General features: G+C 38.7%; 1 protein-coding gene and 1 long non-coding RNA gene across 2 annotated transcripts in view; one reads left to right on the forward strand and one right to left on the reverse strand.

The window, feature by feature from the left end:
- The window catches only part of ttll11 (tubulin tyrosine ligase-like family, member 11), a 179,457-nt gene extending 170,012 nt beyond the window's left edge, over positions 1-9,445 (forward strand). The window contains exons 9-10 of the mRNA XM_063073437.1: positions 5,686-6,009; positions 6,299-9,445. Coding sequence (XP_062929507.1) covers positions 5,686-6,009; positions 6,299-6,444 — 470 coding nt within the window. The 3' untranslated portion in view covers positions 6,445-9,445. The remainder of the gene's footprint in view (positions 1-5,685; positions 6,010-6,298) is intronic.
- Positions 1-19,733, reverse strand: part of LOC134359794 (uncharacterized) — an 82,642-nt gene that overhangs the window by 21,268 nt on the left and 41,641 nt on the right. The window lies entirely within an intron of this gene.

The following is a 19,733-nucleotide window of genomic DNA, read 5'->3' on the forward strand; positions in this document are numbered from 1 at the left end:
TTTTTTAAAAAGAGCTAAGGTTAGTGTAGGGTTAGGGCAAATGAGTTTTTGATAATTGGTGCAGATACTTTACAAGGATTTCATCTTAGAGACATATTATAAAGCATAGGCCTGTTTCTGTGCTCTATAATATGACTCCGAAGATGAAATTCTTGTGAAGTATCATGCCAGAATGAGAAGTTACTAGAAAACTCGCACCTCATTTGAATGCTTTTTATATAATTTTGTCTGCTTATGGAGGATGCACATTGGTTAAGTATAATTTGTTTAACCTGTAAGTATAATGTTTAGGGGTGCCACGGTAGCGTAGGAGTTCAGAGTTCAATTCCGACACCGTCTATAAACAGTTTGTACGTATTCCCTGTGAATGCATGGATTTCCTCTGGGTGCTCCAGTCATTCCAAAGACGTCCCGGTTAGTAGGTTAATTGGTGATTGTAAATTGTCCTGTGATTAGGCCAGGGTTAAAACAGCAGTCAGCTCGTTGGACTGGAAGGGCCTGCTCTGCACTGTATCGCTAAATAAAATTAATAAATAAATAAATATAATTAGGGATTCTAGAGGATTAAACATTGCCTGTGTAGTTCATGCTACCTTTCAGCAAGAGTCATGTATAGATCTCAAAACAGACCTGATAAACTGAGGTTGTCAGTTGTCAGTTGTGCATTTTCTTTCAATAAAACAGTTCATTAAAGATTAACATGCAGTGGATTAATCTATTCTGGATTTTAAAAGTCTGCTGTTTGAAGACCGCTGATTTATTTTTGACAACTTCCTTCAGGCAATTTGAAAGCTTGTCTAAATGTTAATTAGATTGGAACTTCTCCCAGTTTAGTTCATCAGGATTTATTTTTTTAAGTTCATTGCCCTGCAAAAACAAGTCCTACTATAAGTTTGCATTTTGTAAAGGTTCCTTTTATCCAATATAACATTTTCTTAATTTCCTTATAGTAAATAAATAACATGAGAAGGTGAAAAATATTTAAGTGGTGAAGGAATACCACTTAAGGACTATATAGGACTAGAAAAATCAAAACTTCATAGCACTATTGCAGAAACAGTAGACAAAAATGTTGTTTAAGCTAATACATAATAGTTTGTCTGTTGTGGAATGTTTATGTCCACTGCCCCTCTGGAATAGGATTTTGGCTGGCAAAGAAAATACTAAGCAACACACACAAGATGCTCGAGCAACTCAGCAGACCAGGCAGCATCTATGAAAAAGAGTACAGTCCAACATTTCAGGCTGAGATGTCGACTGTACTCTTTTCTATAGATGCTGCGTGGCCTGCTGAGTTCCTCCAGTATTTTGTGTGTGTTGCTTGGATTTCCAGCATGTGCAGATTTTCTCTTGTTTGTGAAAGAAAATACTAACACTTCTGAAGACTTGCTAGCCTCACTCTGAATTCCTTGAGAAGTGATTATCTCAATACATGGATATAAGGTAATTTTCTCTACTGATATCTATATCTATCCCTTTGAGCTAGAGACTCATTTCCACAGCTGAGTTCCACGTCTTGGTCAACTGAGCTTGGAAAATCACAAAGCAAGAATCTTCAAGCAGTGAATAATAGAACTTGGGGCAATGCTATTTGTTCTGTCTTGGCGTTACACAGCTGTATATTTCACTGTCTATCACATTTAATAAAAGCTGATAATACCAGCTTAGAAATTTAAGAATCAAGTTTATTTTGGTTTTTGAAGATTTGATAATCAGAATTTTAGATAGCTACTGCAGCCTGAAATGCTTAGTATCTGAACATCTGTTTAAACCTGCTCAAATGGTGGGAAGACTATCTCTGTCTGATTCTCAGGGGAATTAGACGTACCTTGAATGTATGGCAAGAGATGTCTTCTCTTCATTTTTGCCTATTGGCTTCTTCTACTACCTGTGGTTAAGACTGTGCCTAATATAGGAAGATTGTGAAGATACAATAATCAATTAAGAAAAACAAAACAGGAGAGTAATGCAGAATTTTCCTGAGTGACCATTGCCCATTCATTATATTTGTACTTGCCCATTGACGGGTCAAACTTGGAGTTTTATTGCATGGCTGTATTTTACAGATATCTTTATGTGCTTACTACCTTGTATGTCTATGTGTGCTTTGTGCTGTGTGTGACTGTCGATACTGTGTTTTGCACCTTGGCTCCAGAGTAACACTGTCTTGTTTGGCTGTATTCATGAGTGTTCATGTATGGTTGAATGACAATTAAATTTGAATTGAGTTCCATAGGCTTTTGCATTGAAATTACCATGATTAGAAATCTACTTCAGCACTGGCCCTTTGTAGAAGTTCTGAGGCTTGTGGGAAAATATGTCAAATGTGGGCATTTCCTTAACTAATCAGACTAAAGACTCCTTGAGATACTAATGCTTAGCAATTGGATTGCACTAAAGAGCACTGAATACGACAAAAGCTAAGGGACCAGGTAATATCCCAGCTGCAATACTGGAAACCTGTCCCCTGAATAAGCTTTGCCATTTACTAAGATTTTCTAGAGCAGTTACAATACTGGTACCATTCACAGTGGTAGAAATTTTTCAAGTATAACAACGTAGAATAAACTGTAAAAGCTACAGAGAAAGTCCAGTGCAGGCAAACAATAAAGTGCAAGATTATAATGAGTTAGATTGTGAGTCTATTTATTGTGCACGAGGTCTGTTCAGGAGTCTGATAACAGCAGGATAGAAGTCGAACTTTGGTCGTATGTGCTTTCACCCATTTTCTCCTCACTTTTCCATCAGCTCCCTCTGGTGCCCCTTCTCCTTCCCTTCTAACATAGTCTACTGTCTTTTGTATCCAGTTCCTTCTTCCTTAACCATTTGCCTCTTCTACCTATCACCCCCCAGTGTATTACTTCATCCACGTTCTCCCACCCACTCACCTGATCTCAATGATCACTTGCTAGCTTGTACTCCTTCTGCTCCCCTCACCGTCCTATTCTGGATTCTGCTCCCTTCCTTTCCAAACTTGATGAAGATTGTCGACTGCTCATTTACCTCCATAGATGCTGTCTGAATTCCTCCAGCATTTTGTGTGTGTTATTCAAGATTTCCAGCTTCTGCAAAATCTCTTGTGTCCATGGAGGGGACCTAGTCCAGGAGCTTCCTAGCCAACCACTTGGGAGTATCTGCATGGTTTAGGAAGGCAGCTCATTATCTCCTTCTCAATGGTAACAAGGAATGTGAAATAATTGCTGCCCAGAAGCCAAAGAAGAGTGAAAAATAGGTACATTTAACTCTCTAACACCCATTCAGGTTCCCAACAAAAATAAATCATGAATCATGAAAAAGGTTTGAAACACTGCTAGGATAGTTTACACCTAGAATCAAGTGTTAAAATGCATGCTCCCAACAGGACCAGGCCCCACTGAAGACAAGTGCTAACACTTGCCTTCACAGAAATCACAGTGGGCTATTAGCTTTTGTTACTCATCCCTGACAATTAAAATTTGAAGGAAAGAGGACCATAAGTGTCAAAGTAAATCTTTGTGAAAGACACTATTTGGCAGAATTTAATACTACACTGTTAAAATTTCACCCTAACTTTTATGGTCCTATTTAATATCTTAAATCTTCACTCTGTCTAGAGAAGATTGGGATGGCATGGTAGCGTGGTTAGCATAATGCTCTACAGTGCCAGTGAACAGGTTAAATTCCCAATGCTGACTGTAAGGAGTTTCCATGTTCTCTCCATGAGCACATGGGTTTCCTCCAGGTGCCCCAATTTCCTCCCACATCCCAAAGGTATACAGGTTAGTGAGTTAATTGGTCATTTGGGTGGCATGGGCTCATTGGGCCAGAAGGGCCAGTTATTATGATGTATCTCCAAATAATTAATACTTCAGTGACATTCTAAATGGTGAGCATTTAGGTGAGCAAGGAAACTCGAGCAATAACTTCCTGATTCCTGAGCTTAATTTCACACAATATTGTCAAAAGTTGTTCCCCACTTAATTTTTAATAACATTGAGTACTAAGTTCAAAGTAAATTTATTATCAAAGTATATATCTATCTATATCTATATAGATAGATAGCTATAGATATATGTGTGTGTTTCACCATATACAACCTTAAGATTTGTTTTCCTGCAGCTATCACAATAAATCCAAGAAATATAAAAGAATCATTGAAAGACCGCACCAAAGACAAACAACCAATGTACAAAAGACAACAAACTATGCAAATACAAAATAATAACAATTATTATTAATTGATTAATTATTTAATTAAACAACTGAACAAGCAAAAGCTATCGAGAACATGAAATGAAGAGACCTTGAAAGTGAGTCCATAGGTTATGAGAACATTTCAGTGATGGGGCGAGTGAAATTGAGTGTGGTTATCTCCTCTGGTTTAAGAGCCTAATGGTTGAGGGTTAATAACTGTTCCTGAACCTGGTGGTATGAGTTCTGAGGCCCCTGTACCTTCTTCCTGAAGGCTGCAGCGAGAAGAAAGCATGGCCTGAGTGATGGGGGTCCTTGATGATGGATGCTGCTTTCCTACAACAGCACTCCATGTAGATGTGTTCAATGGTGGAGGGAACTTTACCTGCATCCACTACTTTTTGTAGGATTTTCCATTCAAAGGCATTGGTTTAGGTTACTAATAGGTCTACCATTATTTTCCCCAAAATATCTAAGTCATTGTACTTTTATAGTGACAAGGCTGCCTTCCACTAGGGATAACAATAGATTTATCAGCATTCCTTCTTAGTGTGAGAACAGCTAAGTAATTGTGTCTGAAGCAAAACATTACAGATGCTGGAAATCTGTAATGAAGTCAGAAAGTGATGGAAGCATTTACCAGGTCAAGCAGCATCAGTGGGGAGATATAATGATTGATGTTTTGGGTCAGGTTAATAAAACATGGCCATACCCTGACTTGGAGAAAGTTGGATATCTTGTATAACATAAGAATGAGCCAAGCCAAGTTGGCATAATGATTGAGGGAGGCTGTTTAGCCTCTATTCAAAGAAGTGAAAGGTCCAAGACTATGCAGATATAGAGTAGAGTTATAGAGGGATTGAAAGTCCATAATGATTCGGCTGGGACCAGGAAAATGGAAGCTGTCAAAATGGCAAGGGGCATCAGTGGTCACAGGAAGAGATGGGAAGGGACTGAACAAGAAGAGATACAACAGAACCAAAGGAGGAAATTGGTCCTGTGGGGTTAAAACAGTCTGAAACAATGGGTCCACTTTGGAGAATGTGTGAATCTTGGAGAAAAGTAGAAGCAGACTGTATGCAGTGGGAATTTCAAAGCTGGAAATTGTGCAGAATGATTTTCCAAGGAAATAAGGTAAGTGATGGTATGAACTCTTTAATTTTTTTATAATTACACCACCCAATCAAATGGTTTTTTCAGTAGGCTACATATAGTTTTGGAGGTCAAGGTCGGCAAGGCATGTGCTTATTAGTCCAGGACTGTTTCGCATGTTCCTCTTCTATTTTCTAAGGTCTATTTTCTCTGTGAACAAATGTAATAAATGTTCACATTGAGCACTGTTTTTCTCACAAAACATATTGCGCAAATCTTGCACCATGCCATTTAAATTATTAATTGTTATCCCAACATTTGCTTTCTATGTGGCATTGGTATCAAACAACTAACAAAAATAATTTGCAACCAATTACTGAAAATTAATATGTTAATAATAAATTAATTTTGTTATTTTGCAAGGTATGTGCTTACAAGCATTTATGGAGGCCATCTTCCACATGGCACAGAGGAGGTACAAGACCCCACCACTTCGAGAGCAAGTTGAGGCGCTGGTCAATTTTTGTGAATATCAGTTAGAAGCACTGGATGAAAAGCACTTTCTGTACAACCGTACAACATCAGACCAAAAACCTAACTTGACTATGTATCGCCCTGAAACACCTCGCACACGTGCTGCCAGTAATGTGCACTTATTTAGTCATGGGAGCATTTCCAATAGACTGCTGCCATCACCGTTACCTGCATCAGTGGATAAACAGCATGTAAAATCAATGAATCGAAGAGGTATTTCTTAATAACCATGTAAATACTGCTTTCTTCATTGTATTTTATCTATCATCTTAAGTCTGTTTGTCAATCATTCTGACTGTTGATGGTGTTTTAACTGTCCCATTCACTATCCTACTTACTGACAAAAGTGTCAATTAGTGACTTCTTTCACCAACTGATAAATGCTTAAGAACTTAATGCAGCTCCTGTTTTAGTTGATTGTGAATATTGATGCTTGCTCACTACCATATAGTTATTATTAACATGGTCCTCATTAATTATGGCGTATTCCGTTTGCCCACAGTAACTGCATGCTCGCCAGTAGCTTCCACAAGGCACAGTCGACGGGACATGTCGGGCTGCAGATTTTGTCGTAACAACTACCAAAGCTGCTCCGTTATTGGCCTAAATGATGTGTGTTCTCAACGGGTCAAGCTGACACAAATTTAGTATCTTTTTGCAACATGACACTTCATGTAGTAGTCCAAAGCAAGTCCCCTCTCCAAGGCCAAGGCCCCTCTCCCCTCCACTCTGCTTTCCCAACCCTTATCCCCAAGATTTACCACAATGGCTTATTTTTACACAGTTTCAATAGGAAGTTGATCCTGTGCCTCTAGGGTATCTAGTGTTTAATAAATATTTCAGACACAATTCTACCTTAGCTAGCTTATCTGCATTTCATAATTTGAATGGTGACTGCTTATTTAGAAGTAAATTTAAACAAACATTTGAAATAGACTTATTATTTAGTTCCCACTCTAAATAAATTGCATTTATTATAAAGAGCCTGCCACTGTCTGGCTTCTGGCCCTAATTCATTTACATGATATTTTAAAATAAATTTCATAGTGGTTGTTTTCTGTTATAGGCATGAGCCTCTGTGTAATAGTTATTAGTATCCTCTTACACTCAGTGACCACCTGTACATCTGCTTGTTAATGCAAATATCTAATCAGCCAATCATGTGGCAGTAACTCAGTGCATAAAAGCATGCAGACATGGTCAAGAGGTTCAGTTGTTGTTCAGACCAAACATCAGAATGGGAAAGAAATGTGATCTAACTGACTGCCCATGGAATGATTGTTGATGAGAGCTGTGTTGTTTTGAGTATCTCAGAAACTGCCAGTCTCCCAGGATTTTTATGCACGATAGTCTGTAGAGTTTACAGAGAATGGTGCAAAAAACAAAGCAAAATATCCAGTGAGTAGCAGTTCTGTAGGTGAAAATGCCTTGAGAGGTGAGGGGAGATTGACAGACTGGTTCAAGCTGATAGGAAGATGACAGTAACTGAAGTAACCAGATGTTACAACAGTGGTGTGCAGAAGAGCATCTCTATACACACAACACATCGAACTTTGAAGTGGATGGCCGACAGCAGCAGAAGACCACGGACGTACACTCAGTGGCAACTTTATAAGGTACAGGAGGTACCTAATAAAGTGGACACTGAATGCACATTCCAAGATTTCCTACCGGTGAAATCAAATAGCAGACATGTTACAGTATTTTTAAAATTCACTTTCTTCAGTCAACAATTTGCCAGGTGAACACCGGCATAGAGAAAGACTCTCGTTTGTGTGAATATGAGCTTTTTTTTATGCAGAAACCCATACATATTAAAATTGATTTGGCTAGAAATTGGGATGGCACAGTAGCGAGTGGTTGGCAGCACAACACTTTATAATACAGGCAACCTGGCTTCAATTCCCATTGCTGACTGTACAGAGTTGTATGTGAATTTCAACCGGGTGTTCCAGTTTCCTCTTACAGTCCAAAGACATACTAGTTAATAGGTTAATTAGTCATTGTAAATTGTCCTGCAATTAGGCTAGAGTTAAATAGGGGGAATTGCTGGGTGGAGTGGCTCGAAAGTTCAAAACAGCCTACTCCACGCTGTAGCTCAATTAAAAAACTAATAAAAATTACTATAGATGAAACGAATAAATAAACCATGACTATTGCTGTTACATTTGTTCATCCACTATTAAATGTGAAGAAAGTGGACTGAGTAATATATATTTATTAGGCGTCATCTGCTAGAAACAGTTATATCTAATCACTGCTGTTTGTTATTTTTATAATTTAGTGGTACAATGCTCTACTTATTCAAATAATAGAATATAAAACAAGAAAATGCACGCAATATTGCACTATAGAAGATTCTTATTTTTGTAATGAAACCAATTGGTTGTTAGACATTGATTTAAGAATTTAGAATATAAAGTCACAATTAAAAAATCTCCTGCAGCCTATTGCACTGCTATTTACATTTTAATTAGTGTAAAGGACTGCCTGTCTGATCATTAAAGCCTACGCTGACACTTTCTGTTCTTATTTTGGGCACTGATGCAGAACTTCAGCTTACCCATCCTTAGTACTGACAGAGAACATGCTGTCGCAAACCCAAATGCAGTGAAAATAAAGCTCCATAATTCAGACAGTGGTAGCAACAATGTTGAACCTCCATATATCGTCCAATGTTAATAAGCTGCAGATATAGTAAAAGAGTCAGTGAAAAGCATTTAATCTGCTGCTTGTTCATTCTCCAGAGATAAACAGTAACATGATATAAACTGGAACAATTCCTTGTGCCCTGAAAAATTATCTTTTTTTTCAAATTAGTCTTCTTTAGGGTATTGATTAGTAACAGTTCAAGCAGCTATTGACAGTAAATATTGAGGGGTTACAGCTTTTTGAATAGTTATTTCCAGATTTGGCTATGAGTGCACTGTGGATGAACCCTGTCTTCAATGTGCTGAAGTCACAGTGCTACATCCTACCCATATATTTTCTAGCATTAACATATAAGTACTGCACAGCAACCAGCAACAGTGAGCATAGTGGACTTCCTTGAGTACATGTACATGGAGCACTGCCACAAGAAGGCAGTATCCATCAAAGATCACCACCATCTTCATCTTACTACTACCAGTGGGCAGGAGGTATAGGAGTCTTTGGTCCCACACTACCAGATTCAGGAATAGTTATTACCCTTCAACCATCAGGCTCCTGAACCAGCGTGGATAACTTCACTCACCGCTACTCTAAATTGATTCTATGACCTACAGAATCACCTTCAAGGATTCTTAAAAGCTCGTGTTCTCAGTATTTTTTGTTTACTCAGTTTGTTTCCTTTTGCTCATTGCATGTCAGTCTTTGTTTATGTATAGTTTGGTAGAATTCTACTGTATTTCATTTTTCCTGTAAATACCTACAAGAAGATGAATCTCAAGGTATTATATGGTAACATATACGTACTTTGATAATAAATTTACTTTGAACTTTGAATTTGAGTCAATCACTATCACCCTCATATTACATCTAGTGAGATTATTGCAAATTTCAATGATTTATTAGCAAAGATATATATATATGTCACCATTTACAAACTCTGAGATTTGTTTTCTTGTAGGCATACTCAGTAAATCCAAGAAACATAATAGAATCAATATGTAAAAGGCATCAAGCTGTGCAAATAACAAAAGAGAAAAAAAGATATAATAATAATAAATAAATAAGCAATAACTATCCAAAACATGAGATGAAGGAAGAGTCCTTGAAAGTGAATCCATAGGTTGTGGGAACAGTTCAGTGTTGGGGTGAATGAAGTTAAGTGATGTTATCTCCAATGGTTCAAGAGTCTGATGGTTGAGGGGTAATAACTGGTCCTCAACCTGGTCTGTGAGTCCTGAGGCTCTTGTAGCTTCTTCCTGATGGCAGCAGCGAGAAAAGAGTATGTCCTTGGTGGTGGGGTCCTTAATGATAGATGTTGCTTTCCTGTGACACTGCTCCGTGTAGTTGTACTCCATGGTGGGAAGGGCTTTACCCATAATGGACTGGGCCATATTCACTACTTCTTTGTAGGATTTGCTGTTCAAGGGAATTATTATTTCCATATAAGGCCTTGATGCAACCAGTGAATATACTCTTCGCCACACATCTATAGAAGTTTGTCGAAGTTTTAGATGTTATGCCTAATCTTCGCAAACTAGCAGAGGAGGACTTTCTTGGCCTGTAGTTTCAAATTTCCTTCTATGAGCCTGTTAACATGTCAGAATATTCCTTGAAGGAAATTTAAATAATAAGGTTTTGAAATCAATAATGTGTGAGTCTCTAGATGGTTGCTATACACGAATGCTCTGGATGGCTCTTGACGTTGGCAACAGCACATGACGAACGTCAAGCTCTATAACAACCTACCGATGCTCACCACTAAAATCATGGCGAGAAGACTGCAACTAGCGGGGCACTGTCTATGCCACCCCGAGCTACCTGCCAGCCTAGTCATCATATGGGAGCCCAAGCATGGGAGGATGAACCCTGGGTGCCCTCCGAAGACCATGGTCAACACGCTCCTAGAAGACAGCGGCGCGGCTAATGTAAATGAACTGAACACACTGTTGAGGGAGAGGGAGAAGTGGAGAGTCCGTCATCGTGCCCGACGCCGGCCCCTAGGCCTGAGTCGATGTAGTAGTAGTAGTAGTAGTTTCTGGGCAAAGTATCATTTGAACTTTTGAGCAATTTTTTGGTGGCTTGTGGCTTGAGTCTTGAGGTATTTAGGAAAAAGTTATTTCTTTCACAATAAAGCAAAAAGGGTTTAGGCCTTTAAAGTCATATCTTTCTGCAGCACAACTTGCTCATTGCAAGAAAAGTGGAATTCTCAAAGGAAGAGAATGGCATTTGTTGTGATTGATAGCATGCCATTAAAAATGATTCTCACGAGCTTTCATCTTGGAATTGCTAAGGTACACATTCAAGCTTGTGGTAGAATTTATTTCTACTTGAAACATAGATTTCACTGTCTCTGCCTTCCCTATACAAAATTACTTTACCCAGTGCTTGAAATAGCCATCTGTTCTGTTTTCAAAAGGTGGATTTACAGTCTGCCAGTGACAAAATGACACTTAGAAAGCAGGTTATTGTTCTTGAGTTTCATTGTAAATTATACTCACAGAACCAGTTGACATTATTCCAACCTTTTCTAATTAATTGAATGCTAGTTAGCTTTTAACTTCAAAGCTCAAAACTCCTCATTTCTGCACTTATGGAAATAAAAATATTATTTAGTATCTTTAGCTATTTATTTAAATACATAAATATACATGAATAATAGCTAAAGATATCAGCTCTTATAATAACTTTATCATGTTTACAAGATGTTATCAGATCAAAAGGACTGCTCCATATAAAAAAAATGTAAACTAATTATTAAAGTTGTTTTTTGTACTGCACTTGAAAGGATCCTAAGATCCTAAGTTTATTTTAGAAACTTTAGTTTACTTAGGGATATTTTATTTGGCTTAATACATTTGTCCCTGGTACAACAAAGGCCTGGGTTGCATGCAGTTACTTAGTGGAACAGCGTGGTGGCATAGCAGTTAGCGCAGTGCTTTATACACCAGCTGTAAGATCTGGGTTTGATTCCCATCGTTGTCTGTAAGGAGTTTGTACATTCTTCCCATGATCGTGTGGTTTTTCTCCAAGTGCTCTGGTTTCCTGCCACATTCCAAAGATGTATGGTTGAAGTTGATGTGCTGTAGACATGCTACATTGGCTGCGGAAGCGTGGTGACACTTGTGCGCTTCTCAGCACAACACTCACTGATTTGACTTGACGCAAACGATGCATGTCACTGCGGGTTTCCATGTACATGTGACAAAAAATAAAGGAAATTTAATTTTATTATCCAACTTTACATAATAGAAATCAAGTCATACTTTTATTTATTTTATTCACTGTAACTCCATCTGGGTCTGCTACAAATTAGGCATTAGTCGGATTCCATTACAAATCAGATTTGAATTGAGGCTAGAAACTACCAGAGACAGAATGATGAGAGGAATTCTTTGAACAATCTGAATATATTGCTTTAATGGAATTGGAGCAGAAAACATACAAAAACTCTCACTTTGTGAGGATCTGGATGTCTCTGTATAGGCCAGCTTTTATATGTCAATCCCTTACTGACTCTTGAACTGTGTGGCCTGACAGAGGCCATTAAAAAGCCAACTACAAGCCAGACAAAAAGATTTTTTCCTAAATGTCAGATGGTGGTTTCTTGGTTATCGTTGCTGATAATCAGCTTTTAAATTCCCTGTAAAATGGATTTTAATTCCATAGCTGCCATGGTGATATTCTGGCAAAAGCTTCCACACCTAAAAATTCATTGGTCTGGGCAGAAGTCTTATTATTTTAATATCTATGCCAGTGAGTGCTTGCTTAGAGCTGGTACCATGCCTCTACATGCTGCTTATTTGACCAATAAGGTGGAGTTATCTCCTATTGAGCTTACAAGATCTCTATATGAGGGTAGTTGATTATTTCCATTAAGACTAGCAGCACATATAATTCACAGCTTGGTGTCCGTGATAAGAAGTGCACATTTTGAAGTGTCTCGTTTTATGTAAATACTACAACAAAAATTTGAAGTTTGGCATGAAAACAAAAATGCCAACATTACTTTTATAGTGAGGCAGCATATGAGGAGACAGAAGATAATATTTCAGGTTGCATCAGAACTATCATCAACCTAGAATATCAACTGTTTATTTACAGATGCTGCTAAGTATTTACAGCAGTTTCAGCTTTCATTTTTTTGATTTCTAGCATCATTTTGTGAATTGTGGGATTAATTTTAACTGGTGCATTTTCTAGTAACAGGGTTATAATATCCATTAAACATAGGGAAGTAGATTTAACTCTGATGATACAACCAAGGGATTGGTCAGACAACCCTGTACGTTTTGGAAATTCAGACACCATTCACACAGTCCACTTTATACTGACTACCTCCACCCACACCCTCCTCTACTATTAGTTCCAATGCAGGGTTTTGACCCAGTGTGTTGACAATTCCTTCACCCTCCCCCACCACAGATGCTGATCTACCTGCAGACTTCCTCCAGCAGATTGTTGCATTGTGCTGATAGAGATTCTAACACAATGGACAATTTAGATTTGAAATATTAGAGTGCAAGCCATGCAAAAATCATCTAGATTGATGCTGCCCTAAGATCCCACATCTGTTCAGTCACCTATCCACCAGGCACAGTCAGAAAATTCTGGAAGATCTCCAGATACCAAGGTGAATTTACTGTACAGCAAGTGAAAAGCAAAAAAACATAGGATATGGAAATCTGAAATAAAAACAAGAGGCTAGGCAGAATCTGACGAGACAGAAAGAATATTTCAGGTCAAATGTTTATTAGAATGAGGTTTAATATCACTGGCATATGTCGTGAAATTTATTAACTTTGCATCAGTACATTGCAATACATACTAATAAAAACTATAATTTATAGTAAGAAGTATATGTATATTTAAAAAGTTAAATAAGCAGTGCAAAAAGAGAGAGAAAAAAAAAGTTGTGAGTTAGTGTTCATGGGTTCAATGGCCATTCAGAGATCAGATGGCAGAGGGGAAGACGCTGTTTGTGAACCATTGAGTGAGTGCCTTTAGGCTTCTGTACCCCCTCCCTGATGGTAGCAATGAGAACAAGGCATGACCTGGGTGATGACAGTCTTAAGGATGGATGACATCTTATTGAGGCATCTCTCATTGAAAATGTCCTGGATGCTGGGGAGGCTGGTGCTCATGAGTTTACAGCTTTCTACAGTTTATTTTGATCCTGAGCAGTGCCCCCCCCAACACCAGATGGTGATGCAGCCAGTTAGAATGCAAGTAAATAAGCATATTTTGTGATGTAGAGTAGGAGGAGGGGTGGAAGGAGCAATACAATTCTCTGTGATAAGATGAAGACCAAGGCTGTCCAGGTGTCAGAAATACTGTTGGTGTCTGTTTGTGTTTCACAGAATTTATTACCTCCACTCCTTTCCGCCCTTTCCACCTCATTGATGACACCTCAGCTTTGATTACAGGTCTGCAGCCATTGTTCTCACTAACCACCAGTGTAGTCAGAAATGGATTGCATCATGAGCCAGTAACTGTGATTACTCAGTTTACAGCTCTTCATGTCACAGTAGGATTCATAGCTCTGTGTTTTACTCAAAAACAGGAAATGCTCACAAGGTTTGTCAGCATTAGTAAAGTTCAAAGTAAATTTATTATCAAACGGATTATATCACCATTTATTGCCCTGAGATTCATTTTCTTACAGGCATTTGCAGTAGAACAAAAACATGCAATAGAATCAATGAAAAATCGCACACAAAACTTGATAAAGAACCAATGTGTAAAAGATGACAAACTGTACAAATAAAACAAATAACAGTAACAATAAATAAACAAGCAGATAAATAATACTGAGGACGTGAGTTGTAGAGTCCTTGAAATCGTAGGTTGTGTTCAGTGAGTGAAGTGAGAAACGGTAGAACAGTCAAGATTTTCAGCTAGAACCTTTGATTTTATGGATGCAGAAAGACCTGCCCTTTATTTACCATTGTTTGCCAGTTCTTAGTCAGAATGTCAAAGCTGGCTGTTGTTTTGAATTTTGTGCCACCTCATTCCTTGATATTGCCCTACATTTAAATATTTAAAGATACATACAGCACAGTAACAGGCTCTTATGCCCCAACAAGCCTAGGCCACTCAATTACATTCAAGATTTACTTAACCATTCCCACAACCTACGGACTCACTTTCAAGGACTCTTCATTTCATGTTCTCGATATTTATTGCTGATGTTTTTTCTCTTTCATATTTGCACTATTTGGTGTCCTTTGCACAATGGTTGTTTGTCTGTGCTGGTGGATGTGTTCTTCCACTGATTGTATTGTGTTTCTTGGATTTATTGGGTATGCCTGCAAGAAATGAATCACATGGTTGCATATGATGACATATATGTACTTTGATAATAAATTTACTTGGACTTCCACCCATGTGACCAATTAACCTGCTAACTGTACGTCTTTGGAATGTAGGAGAAAACTGGAGCACCCGGACATCACAAGGAGAACATAACAAACTTCTTACGTATCCCCTCGGTGAACACCAATGTTCTTATGTAGACAGTATGAAGATAAAGCTTTGCACTAAATTTCATTTATTTCCATCCAGAATATTGTTTCTGCTGCAGAGCTTTAAGGCAATTCACACTTCAAAGACAGAATTATCTTTTGTTCCCTTCTTTTCCAGATTCTCATTAATTCATTTTCACTTTTACTTCACATTAGATTTCCTGATGGCCAACATTCCTGACAAGTCATATGATCAAAATTTAAGAGTGAGCATTAAATCAATAATTTGAATAATGATTCTGATTATTTTCTGAGTTTTTAAAATAACTTATTGATCAATTCCCTTAGTGTTCAAGTTGTTTGATTGCTGAGATAATCATTTGTGATTATGACATACATTTTAAAACATTGCAGTTGAATTATAAACTTTGTTTACATATTCATCTGAAATTTTAAGCTCATGTTCACTATTTCCTTACAAACTTAAGAGGATGAGTGCATGCAACACGCAAAATGCTGGAGGAACTCAGCAGGCCAGTTAGCATCTACAGAAAATAGTAAACAGTCGATGTTTTGGGCCGAGACCTTTCATCAGGACTGGAGAAATAAAGATGAGGAGTCAGAGTTCGAAGGTGGGGGGAAGGGAGGAAGAAACACAAGGTGAGAGGTGAAACTGGGAGGGGGGAGGTGTGAAATAAAGAGCTGGGAAGTTGATTGGTGAAAAAGATACAGGGCTGGAAAAGGGGGAATCTTATAGGAGAGGACAGAAGGCCATGGAAGAAAGAAAAGGGGGAGGAGCATCAGAGGGAGGTGATGGGCAGGTAAGGAGATAAGGTGAGAGGGAAATGAGAATGGGGAATGGTGAAGGGAGGGCATTACTGGAAGTTTGAGAAATCAATGTTCATGCCATTAGGTTGGAGGCTACCCAGACAGAATTTAAACAGTTGCCCCTCCAAACTGATTGTGGCCTCATCACGGCAGTAGAGGAGGTCATGGACTGACATATGGGAATGGGAATGGGAAGTAGAATTAAAATGGATGGCCACTGGGAGATTCCACTTTTTGTGGTGGGCGGAGCATAGGTGCTGTGCAGAGCAGTCTCCCAATCCATGTCGGATCTCACCGATATACAGGAGGCCACAGCGGGAGCACCGGACACAGTATATGACCCCAGCAGACTCACAAATGAGATGTCACTTCACCTGGAAGGACTATATGGGGCCCTGAATGGTAGTGAGGGGGGAGGTATAGGGGCAGGTGTAACACTTGTTCCACTTACAAGGATAAATGCCTGCAGGGAGATCAGTGAGGAGGGACGACTGGACAAGAGAGTCAAATGGGGAGCAATCCCTGCAGAAAGCAGAAAGTGGGAGGGTGGAGGGAAAGATGTGTTTGGAGGTGGGATCCCATTGGAGATGAAATGGGATAGGACAAGTGCATGCTTCCCTGAAACCACAGGCGGACAGGGTAGAGAAGCTGGCTTTGGGCATGCTGGTCTTCATCAGTCAAAGCATTGAATATATAAGTTGGGATGTTGTTGAAGCCACATTTGGAACATCATGTTCAGTTTTGGTTACCCTCCAATAGGAAAGATGCCATTAAGCTAGACAGAGTGCAGAGGAGATTTACAGGAATGTTGGTAGGACTTGATGGACTGAGTTTGAAGGGAGGTTGAGCAGGTTGGGACTTCTTTCATCCGAGTGTCAGAGAATGAGGAATGATCTTATACAGATATAAATTAAATTAGTAAATTGTTTTTTTATTTTTCTACATATGCCTTGAATGCAATTCATACAGATCAATTCATTGCTCATTGCTCGGTGACTCAGAAAGGCAGCATGCATTATTAAGGACCTCCAGCACCCAGGGCATGCCCTTTACTCACTGTTACCATCAGGTAGGAGGTACAGAAGCCTGAAGGCACACATTCAGTGATTCAGGAATAGCTTCTTCCCCTCTGCCATTCAATTTCAAAATCGACATTGAACCCTTGAACACTACCTCACTTTTTAAATATATATTATTTCTGTTTTTGCACGATTTTTAATCTGTTCAATATACATATACAGTAATTGATTGATTTATTTAAAGTATTATTTTATTTTTCTCTTCTATATTATGTATTGTATTGAACTGCTGCTGCTAAGTTAACAAATTTCACGAGACGTGCCGGTGATAATAAATCTGATTCTGAGCCGGAGATGGTACAATAACAGAGACCAGAATGCAGAATAAACGATCGTAGTTATAGACAAAGTGCAGGTAGGTAGACAGTAAGGTGCAAGGCCATTACAGGGAAGATTTGGAACCTTTCAATAATCTTGTAACAGCAGGATAGCTGTCTCTGAGCCAGCCTTCAGATTTTTGTATCTTACACCTGATGGGAGAGGAAAGATAGGAGAATGCCAGGGTGGAACTTTTGATTATGATGGCTGCTTTACTGGGGCGGAAGTCTAAACAGAGTCCATAGAGAGGAAGTTGGTTTCCACTATTTGCCGAGCAGCGTTCACGACTCTCTCCGATTTCTTATGGTACAGGTAGAGCACTTGCAGGCCAATTCATGATGCATCCAGATGGTGCATTGATAAGAATTGGTGAGGATCAAAGGGAACAAGCTAAATTTCTTTAGCCTCCTGAGGAGGTGGAAGTGCTGACGAGCTTCCTTAGCCTTGGTATTAATATGGTTGCACAGGCTCTTGGTGAAGTTCACTCTGAGGAACTTTTAAGTTCTGAATCCTCTGAACCTCAGCACCATTGACATAAACAGCATCACCCAATTTCCTGAATTCAATGACCAACTCTTCTGCTTTGCTGACACTGAGGGAAAGGTTGTTGTGAGGGGCATAGACAGAATCAGTATGCACATTCTTTTTTCTAGGGTTGGGGAGTAAAAATTAGTGGGTATAAGTAGAAAGAGAGAGGGAAGATTTAGTAGGAATCTGAGAGGCAACATTTTACCCAGATGGTGGTCAGTATATAGAGAGAGCTATCAGAGGAAGTGATTGAAGCAAGTACATTAATAACAGTTAAAAGGTATGTGGATAAGTACCTGGATAGGAAAAGGATATGGACCAAACACAAGCGAATGGGACCAGGTAAGATGGGAATCTTGGTCAGTATGGGCCAGATGAGCTGAAGGGCTTTCTCCATGCTGTATGACTGACTTCTTAAAAGATTCTACAGTTCTTACTGTTCTTTAAATGTAGATTAAAAATTATAAAAACCTTTTGGTAGATGACAAATAGAACAGTACAAGCCCTTCAGCCTACGATGTTATTGTGACCCTTTAACATACTCCCAAGATCAATTGTACTCTCCCCTCCCATACAGCTCTCTATTTTACTTTCACCATGTGTTTATCTAAGTCTCTTAATTGTCCCTAATGTATCTGCGCCTATCACTCTGTAAAAAAACCCAACTCTTGACATCCCCTATACTTTCCTCCAATCACCTTAAAGCTATGCCCTCTCATATTAGCCATTTCCGTCATAGGTGAAAGGGTCGGGCTGTCCACTCAATCTGTGCCTCCTATCATCTTGTATGTCTCTTAACAAGTTCACCGCTCATCCTCATCCTCTCCACAGAGAAACACCTTAGCTTGTTCAGCCCATCCTTATAAGACATGCTCTCTAATCCAGGCAACGTCCTGGTAAATCTCCTCTGCGCACACTGTAAAGCTTCCACAGCCTTCCTATAGTGAGGAGACCAGAATGGAACACCGTTCAGAGTTTATGGTTTTCTAGAGCTGCAACATTAGATCATGTTTATGTTTTCAAAAACACAAGAAATTCTATAGATGCTCTCTTGTGTGTATTTAATCATCAGAAAAGCTCTTTGAACTGAGGATATGGTCTTCAGTAAATTACTGCAAGCAATAACTGTTTGGGCTAATAGAAGGTAGAGAGATCTTGTCTGTGAACCTTACCATGTGAACTCTATTAAGTAACATATCTAGACCATCAGTTTAATGATGCCGTCTCTGATGCATGGAAATAAAGTTATGTGAAAGACACAGATCAGTGTGCACATTCAGGTCTTTAGTGTTGTTCTGCTGGTTCTATTCAAGTTGTGTGAACTGGGAAGACTACAACGTATATCAATATGGCCCTGATGCATTCAATTGTGTTAATTCAAAGCTCCTTAATATGTTTTTTTTCTATGCAGATGTTACAAGATGCCATTAGATCAAGTTTAAGCCTCGTAACCGATTTTATTATAGTCTTTGAAAGGCTTGTATTTGAACTGCTGTAGTTTGGATTTTCTGTAAACTGTATTTTAATAAACTATTTTCTATTCTAATAATCCTGTCACTGTCTGAGATAAAAATGCATTTGTGTGTTTCTTTATACTTCATACTTTATTGTCGCCAAAGAATTGATACTAGAACGTACAATCACAGCAATATTTGATACTGCGCTTCATGCTTCCTGGAGTACAAATCGACAGTAAATATTAAAAATTTAAATTATAAATCATAAATAGAAAAGGGAAAGTAAGGTAGTGCAAAAAAACCGAGAGGCAGGTCTGTATATTTGGAGGGTACAGCCCAGATCTGGGTCAGAATCCATTCAGCAGTCTTATCACAGTTGGAAAGAAGCTGTTCCCAAATAGTTTAAGATTGTCTATCTGGAATAGTGAAAGTAACACTATTATTGCTCTAAACTTGGTTTCTATTACAATATTACAAATGTAAAAGGCATGGAGAGAGCTTTAATAAGGCATTGATGAGCTTCTGAGGTGTTTTCAGTGCAGCAACCACACTTGTCAGTTTAACAATTGGTACTAGTTTCTTAAAATAAAAGCTGTACCCAGCATAGGTTTTTT

Source organism: Mobula hypostoma, chromosome 21 (genome assembly GCF_963921235.1).
Source record: "Mobula hypostoma chromosome 21, sMobHyp1.1, whole genome shotgun sequence".
NCBI classification, from domain to species: Eukaryota; Metazoa; Chordata; class Chondrichthyes; order Myliobatiformes; family Myliobatidae; genus Mobula; species Mobula hypostoma.